The sequence below is a fragment of the Mustelus asterias genome, unplaced genomic scaffold (genome assembly GCF_964213995.1).
Source record: "Mustelus asterias unplaced genomic scaffold, sMusAst1.hap1.1 HAP1_SCAFFOLD_1028, whole genome shotgun sequence".
Taxonomy (NCBI): domain Eukaryota; kingdom Metazoa; phylum Chordata; class Chondrichthyes; order Carcharhiniformes; family Triakidae; genus Mustelus; species Mustelus asterias.
In genome coordinates this window covers 126567-135467 of record NW_027590973.1, presented here as the reverse complement: position 1 = coordinate 135467, position 8901 = coordinate 126567, and the positions used below count along the sequence as shown (strand labels likewise).

Below are 8901 nucleotides of genomic sequence, written 5' to 3'. Positions count from 1 at the left end.
ACAGTGGTTAGCACTGCTGCTTCACAGCTCCGGGGACCTGGGTTCGATTCCCGGCTTGGGTCACTGGCTGTGTGGAGTTTGCACATTCTCCTCGTGTCTGTGTGGGTTTCCTCCGGGTGCTCCGGTTTCTTCCCACAGTTCAAAGATGTGCGGGTTAGGTTGATTGGCCATGCTAAAAATGCCCCTTAGTGTCCTGAGATGCGTAGGCTAGAGGGATTAGTGGGTAAAATATGTAGGGATATGGCGGTAGGGCATGGGTGGGATTGTGGTCAGTGCAGACTCGATGGGCCGAATGGCCTCTTTCTGTACTGTAGAGTTTCTGTGATTTCTATGATTCATTTTGGAGTCCCAAGTCTGTCCCTTGTTAAGTCTGCAGCAGGTGAGGCAACAGTCATTTTAAAGTCCCTTCTTTCAAGCATGTGCTGCAATGCCTTGGAATCACAATTAAACATAGTCAGCAAGGTTCCAGAAAGTGGCAGTAGTGAGTCTGTTGCTGCAAAGAAAGCAAGAAAATCAATCAGCTCAGAAGTGAAATTGAATGTCGAGAAACATCTCGAGATGGGAGAATGAGCAGTTGATATTGGTCGATGCTTGGGCTTTCTTTTAGAGAACAATCTGTCGTAACACCGATAAAATCAAACAAAGTATGCAGAATTTTACACTTGGAAGTGCTGGCAGGTAGGCTCAGACACGAAGCGACATCATGGAGAATGCGGAAAGATGCTGGTCAGTCTGAATTGATGATCCAAACCAGCACAGGTGCCCCTTAGTTTGGTCACCCAGGAAAAGAATGAGCAGGGTGCAAGTCCGGAAGTTTCCATGCTAGCCATGGATAGCTTGAAGGTTTCAAGAGGCGTTCCTATCTGCACAATGTTGAAGTGTCTGGTGTAATAGCCAGTGCTGATACAGAAGTCTATTTAGATAAGGTGACCATTACTGTACACAGTACTCCACATGTCGTCTCAATCATGTCCCATATAAGCATAACCTCCCCTCTTCTGAAATTAATTCCCCTTGCAATAAACAATAACATTCTATTAGCCTTCCTAATTATTTGCTGTACCTGCAAAACCAGTTGAAATTCATGCACTAGGGCACTCAGATCCCACTGCACCTCCGACTTCTCACCATTTAGATCATAATCTTTTTTTTATCCTTCCTGCCAAAATGGACAGTTTCACATTTTCTTACTATACTCCATTTGCCAAATCTGTGCACACACATTCAACCGAACTGTATCCCTTTGTAACCTCCTTGTGTCCCCTTCACCGCATTTTCTCTCTATCTTTCTGTCATCAGCAAATTTGATCCCTTCATCCCCAGTCAGTGAAATAAAATTGTAAGAAGTTGAGGCCCCAGTACTGGACCCTGTGGCACACCACCAAGTGTTCACATTCAAGCAAATGTGAATGCAATCGTTTGCAGACAACCACTGACAGGGTTTGTTTGTTTCTTCCTCAGTTTTAAGAGACCAGGAGAAAAACTGGCCCTGCTACGAGTGTAACCGTCGCTTCACCAGCTCTGAACAGCTCCAGCAGCATCTCAACATGCATGATGAGAAGCTGGATTTCTACAGCAGGTACAGCCACGAATACATTAGAATCAACCCAGCCACTCCCAGCTATCCCTGTCTCTGTGTATGTGTCTCTCTCTCCACTTGAATCTTGTCTCTTGTGTGTGTCTCCCTCTGATCCTTCTCCTCTTTGTATCTGTCTCTCCCTCCTGATTTTGTGTGCTTGTCTCTTCATATTACATCCCTTTTCCCCTTTGTGTATTCCAAGACTGTTCACTGTATTTCAGATATAGCCTTGCTATTTGTTTTGGTAGCTCTCATTTCAAACCCTCAACTATCATTTGCGACCATACGAAATATTTGATTTGATTTATTATTGTCACATGTATTAACATACAGTGAAAAGTATTGTTTCTTGCACGCTATACAGACAAAACATACCATTCATAGAGAAGGAGACGAGAGAATGCAGAATATAGTGTTACAGTCATAGCTAGGGTGTAGAGAAATATCAGCTTAATGCAAGATAAGTCCGTTCAAAAGTCTGACAGCAGCAGGGAAGAAGCTGTTCTTGAGTTGGTTGGTACGTGACCTCAGACTTTTGTATCTTTTCCCGAAGGAAGAGGGTGGAAGAGAGAATGTCCAGGTGCGTGGGGTCCTTAATTATGCTGGCTGCTTTGTCGAGGTAGCGCGAAGTGTAGACAGAGTCAATGGGTGGGAGGCTGGTTTGTGTGATGGATTAGGCTACATTCACGACCTTTTGTAGTTCCTTGCAGTCTTGGGCAGAGCACGAGCCGTACCAAGCTGTGATACAACCAGAAAGAATGCTTTCTATGGTGCATCTGTAAAAGTTGGTGAGAGCCGTAGTTGACATGCCAAATTTCCTTAGTCTTCTGAGAAAGTAGAGGCGCTGGTGATATTCGATAAGATAATGTCTGATCGAGCTTGAACCTTAACTTCATATTCCTGCCTACCTCTGAAAACCTCTACTCCTGCATTACAAATATTCAAAGACTCTGTTTCAACCACCTTTTGAGGGAGAGATTTCCAAAGACAGCCTTGAGAGGAAAGTTATTTCTTCATCTCTGTCTTAAATGGTAACCCCTTATTTTTAATTACAGGCCCCTAGTTTTAGATTCTCCCACAAGAGGAAACATCCTTTCCAAATCCACCCTGTCAATATCCCTCAGGATCCTATATGTTTCAATCAATCACCTCTTATTCTTCCAAGCTCTAGCAGATACAAGCATATCCTGTCCAGCCTTTCCTCGTAAGACATTCCTGGTGTTCGTCCAGTAAAACTTCTCTGAACTGCTTCCTATGCATTTACACCTTTCCTTGGAATAAGGAGACCAATGCTGTGCACATCACTCCAGATGTGATCTTAGCAATGTCCTGTATAAGCGAAACATAAACTCCCTACTCTTGTATTCAATTCCTTTGCAATAAATAATACAGTTCTTTCAGCTTTGCAAATTACTGCTGAACCTACATACCAACCTTTTGCTATTAATGCACTAGGATGTCCAGATCCCTCTGCATCTCAGAGCTCTGCAACTCTCACCATTTGGATAATATGCTTCTTCTTTATTCTTCCTACCAAAATGGGCAATCTCACATTTTCCTACATTATACTCCATTTGCCAGATCTTTGCCCATTTGCCTAATCTATCTATATTTTTTCATACCTTCTGGTGTCCTCTTTGCAACTTACTTTCCTACCTGTCTTGTGTCAGCAGCAAATTTAGCAAACTCACCATCAGTCCTTTTATTCAAACTCCCTTCAAGTCATTTCTATAAATTACAGAGTTGAGGCCCCTGTGGCACATCACTTGTCACATCCTGCCAATCAGAAAAAGTCCCATTTATGCCAATTCTCTTGTTTCCTGTTAGTTAATCTTCTATTCATGCCAATATATTATCTCCCCCACACCATGAGCTTTTATTTTCCCACAGTAGACTTTGGTGTAGCACTTTATCAAATGCCTTCTGAAAATTTGCTGCCTTGAAACCATAAGCTCCAATTTTCTTCACCAATTTTCTATGCAGCAGCCGCTCTCTAAATGTCCATTTGAACTCCATCTACTACACCGCTGGATGTATACCTTGTTCCTTTAATTAGGTTAGCATTTCACTAAAACAAATCTACATTAACCATCTCTAACCAGTCCATACCTTTCTAAGTATTAATTTTTAATTTCTCTTACGTTATGGTTTTCATGGATATTCCTGGTGATGTGAATCTAACATCAGCAGCTGTTACCTCATCCCAATTCCCCATTTTAAGTAGAGGATTGCTAGATAGTAAATGAAAAAGATCTACCAAGTTCACCGTGTATTATCCTGGTAGCTGCGTGATCCAACTATAATGGTCTTGCAATCTAATCGTGGCAATTAATCTCTATCGATTAGTCTACATAGCCCCAAATATGAGGTTAGAAAAACCATATTGTGACTCCATAGATACTGAAGCAGTAAATGCAGCAAGACCCGGACAATATCCAGGCTGGAACTGATGAGTAACATTCGCGCCACGTAAGTGCCAGGCAATGACCCATCTCCAACAAGAGGGAATCTCCCCATAACATTCAGTGGCATTACCATCGCTGAATCCCCCACTATTAACATCCTGGGGGTTACCATTGACCAGAAACTGAACTGAATTAGCCACGTAACTACTGTGGCTATCAGAGCAAGCCAATGGCTAGGAATCCTGCAGTGAGCAATTCACCTCCTGACTCCTCAAAGCTTGTTCACCATCTACAAGGCACCAGGTAACCATAGGCCAATTAGCCTCACATCAATTGTTGGAAAAATGTTGGAATCAGTTATTCAGCACCAATGGAAAATCATAATCTAATTAAGCAGAGTCAGCATGGCTTCATGAAAAAGAAGAGTTTTTCGAGGAAGTCTTAACCAGAATGGATAGAGGGGAGGCAGTAGATGTGTTCTATTTGGACTACCAGAAGGCATTTGACAAGGTACCTCACAAAAGGTTATGTCATAAGATATAACTCCCATTCAACTGATGAAGGAGCAGCGCTCTGAAAGCTCGTGATACCAAATAAAACTGTTGGACTTTAACCTAGTGTTGTAAGATTTCTTACTGTGCCCACCCCAGTTCAACGCCGGCATCTCCATCACAGTCATAAGATAAGAGCCCATGGTGTTGGAGGTAGGACATTGGCATGGATAGAGAATTGGCTAATGGGCAGGAAACAGCGAGTGGGGACAAGTGTTTTTTTTCAGGTTGTGACCTGTAACCAATGGGGTTCCACAGGAATCAGTGCTAGGACCACAACTGTTTACAATATATATTAATAACTTGGAGGAAGGAAGTGAATGTACTGTAGCCAAGTTTGCAAACGACACAAAATAGGTGGAAAGGCAAGTTGTGAGAGGGATACAAACAGTTCACAAAGATATTGATAGATTGAGTAAGTGGGCAAAAAGTTAGCAAGTGGAGTATAATGTGGGAAAATGTGAAGTTGTTTATTTTGGGAGGGAGAACATAAGAACAGAGCATTATTTAAATGGAGAAAAACTGCAGGGACTTGGGGGGGGACTTGTGCACAAAACACAGAAAGCTAGCACACGGGTGCAGCAGGTAATCAGGAAAGCTAATGGAATGTTGGCTCTTATTTCAAGGGGGTTGGAGTATAAGAGTAGGGAAGTCTTGCTGCAACTGTACAAGGCACTGGTGAGACCACACCTGGAATACTGTGAGCAGATTGGTCCCTTTACAGAAAGATATTATTTATATTGGAGGCAGTTCAGAGAAGGTTTACTCGGATGCTCCCTGGTATGGAGAGATTGTCTTATGAGGAAAGGTTAAACAGGTTTGGACTCTACTCATTGGAATTTAGAAGAATGAGAGGTGATCTCATTGAAACATATTGGATTTATAACGGGCTTGACAGGGGAAATGCTGAGAGGATGTTTCCCCTCATGGGAGAGTCTAGGACCAGAGGGCATGGTCTTAGAATAAAGGCAAGCCAATTTAATGAGTTGAGGAAGAATTTCTTCTCTCGGAAAGTTGAGAGTCTTTGGAACTCCTTGCCTTAATGAGCTATGGAGGTAGAGTCTTTGTGTATATTTAAAGCTGTGATAGATTTTTGATCAGTAAAGGAATTAAAGTTCATGAGGAAATGGCAGGAAAGTGCACGTGAGGAATGTTGGATCAGCCATGATCCTATTGAACAGCGGAGCAGGCTCAAGGGGCCAAATAGCCGACTCCTGTTCATATTTCTTATGGCCTTATTGTAATGGAGTACTCTCCACTTATCAGGATGAGTGCAGCTCCAACAACACTCAAGAAGCTTGACACCATCCAGCACAAAACAGCCTGCTTGATTGCTACCCCTTCCACAAACATTCACTCACTTTACCACTGGCAGATAGTGGCAGCAGTGTGCATCATCTGCCAGTTGCGCTGCAGCAACTGATCAAGGCTCTTTGGACAGCACCTTCCAAACCTACGATTGCTACCGTAAAGAAGGACAAGGGCAGCAGACATATGAGTGCACCACCCTCTGGAGATTCCCCTCCAAGTCATTCACCGTCCTGACTCGGAAATATATCGTAAGAAGTCTCACAACACCAGGTTAATATATCACCATTCCTTCACTGCATGGGGAAATATACCACCATTCCTTCACTGTTGCTGGGTCAAAAATCCTAGAACTCACTCTCTAACAGCAATGTGGGTTATTTTCATCACATGGACTGCAACGGTTCAAGAAGGCAGCTCCATACCACCTCGAGGACAATTAGTGATTGGCAATAAATGCTGACCTAGCCAGCGATGCCTACATCCTGTAAATTAATAAAACATTCTGTAGGGAATCGTAGGTGTACAGTTACCAGTTCCTATCAAACCTGCTAAACTTGCACATTCTATCTCAAGTTACTCATATATTATATCTTAAAATATTGAACCAAATTTTGCTGTTAAATTACTAAGGTGGCTAACAGCATGAAGAACAGATGCAAAGTTAAATGCACATATGCAGAAGTTGTTGTCCGAACTGCGGTGTTTTGCTTGTTAGCTTTGTAAAAACTATATCTACATATGCATTGAATAACATGAGATTGCTGTATTTGTGCAGTTGATAAGAACTTAATGCAGATCGAGAAGCCAAAGTACCCTCTTCATATAATAACAGTTAATGACTGCCACTTTCCAGCATTTGGTCTGCAATCCTGCAGGTTACGGCACTTGAGGTGCAAATCCAGACACATTTTCAATGAGTTGACGAGTTCTGCTTCCTTCTAATCTTTCAGATGAGTTCCAGACCTGTAACCCTCTGAGTGAAAGCATCTTTCCTCGTCTCCCCAACAATCCTTCCACCGATCACTTGAAAATTTCTGCCCCCTAGTCATTGACCACCCTGCTGAGAAAAATAGGCCCTTCCCATCCACTCTATCCAGGCCCCTCACAATTTTGTACATCTCAGTCAAATCTCCCCTCAGCTCCCTGTGTGCCACTAAGAATATCCCCAAACTGTCCACTCGTTCCTCAGTTTTCCAGTCCTGGCAACTTAGGAACATAGGAATTTGGAGCAGAAGTAGGCAATTCAGCCCTTCAAGCCTGCTCCGCCATTCAATCAGATCATGGCTGATCTGTCACTGGTTTCAAATCCACCTCCCTACCTGTTTGGGGCATTGGTGAGGCCATACCTGGAGTATTGTGTGCAGTTTGGTGTCCTTATCTGGGGGGGATGTCCTTGCTATAGAGGGAGTCCAGCGAATGTTTACCAGGCTGATTCCTGGGATGGCAGGTCTGTCATATGAGGAGAGACTAAGTTGGTTAGGATTATATTCACTGGAATTCATAGAACCCCTACAGTGCAGGAGGAGGTCATTCGGCCCATCGAGTCTGCATTGACCACGATCCCGTCTAGGTCCTATCCCCATACCCCATGCATTTACCCCAGCTAGTCCCCCTAATACTAAGGGGCAATTTAGCATAGCCAATCCACCTAACCTGCACATCTTTGGACTGTGGGAGGAAACCGGAGGAAACCCACGCAGACACGGGGAGAAGGTGCAAACTCCACACAGACAGTGACCCAAGCCGGGAATCGAACGGAGTCGCTGGTGCTGTGAGGCAGCAGTGCTAACCACTGTGCCACCGTGCCGGACTTTAGAAGAATAAGAGGAGATCTCATAGAAACTTATAAAATTCTAACAGGGTTAGATAGGGTAGATTCAGAAAGAATGTTCCTAATGGTGGGGGGATCATAGCTTGAGGATAAGGGGTAAACCTTTTAGGACTGAGGTGAGGAGAAATTTCTTCACCCAGAGGGTGGTGAATGTGTGGAATTCACGACCACAGAATATAGTTGAGGCCAAAAAGTTGCCTGATTTCAAGAAAAAATTAGATATAGCTCTTGGGGCTAAAGGGATCAAGAGATATGAAGGGAATGGGGGAATCAGGATATTGAATTCGATGATCAGCCATGATCAAAATGAATGGTGGGGCAGGCTCAATGGGCTCCTCCTCCTTCTAGTTTCTATGCTACCTGTTCCCTATGTCCCTTTAACACATTTTTATCAGAAATGTATCTATCTCCTTATTGAAACCATTCAATGATTCAGACTCCATCGTGAGTTCCACAAATTCACCACCCTCTGCGAGAAGTAGTTCCTCCTCACAGTTTTAAATCTACCACCTCTCAACCTATACCTGTGACTTCTTGTTCTAGATTGCCCCATAAGTGGAAACATTTGGTCTGTGTTTACTTTGTCAATCCCTTTTAGTATTTTATACACCTCGATCAGATCCCCTCTCATCCTTCTGAACCCTTTCATTCCCAGAATCAATCTGGTGAACCTCCTCTGAACTGCCTCCAATTCCACATCTTTCCTCAAATAAGGAGACCAAAACTGGACACAAACTCCAGATGTGGTCTCACCAACACCCTATACAATTGCAACAACACTTCTCGACTTTTATACTCCAGTCCCTTTGCAATAAATGCCAACATCCCGTTTGCCTTTTTTATTACGTGCTGCACCTGCGTACCGACTCTCTGTGATTCATGAACAAAAGACACTTCCTCATAAATCTCCTCTGCACCCGCTCTAAAGTAATTGCATCCTTTCTGTAATGAGGTGACCAGAATTGCACACACTGGCCTAACTGATGTTTCATATAGTATAACCTCCCTGTAAGGGCAAGTCCCTTTGGAACCTTACTTGGGTTTTGAGAAGTACTCTGGACGAAACAGGAATAAGTGACAATGCCAAGTTATGTCTTAAAGCAACAATGTTATTGAATAATGATAATTATAATAATGGAATGGCAATTATAATTGATAATGTAAAAGAGAAGTAAAAAGAAAGAACTTTATTAAAAAGAGAGAGCACTTAATACACATCAGAAC

General features: G+C 43.0%; 1 protein-coding gene across 1 annotated transcript in view; it reads left to right on the top strand.

Moving 5' to 3' along the window:
* Nucleotides 1-1461: 1461 nt before the first annotated feature.
* Nucleotides 1462-8901, top strand: part of prdm10 (PR domain containing 10) — a gene marked incomplete at its 5' end in the record, with an annotated part of 101856 nt that continues 94416 nt past the window's right edge. Inside the window, one exon of the mRNA XM_078205846.1 lies at nt 1462-1579. Within this exon, the coding sequence (XP_078061972.1) occupies nt 1462-1579 (118 nt within the window). The remainder of the gene's footprint in view (nt 1580-8901) is intronic.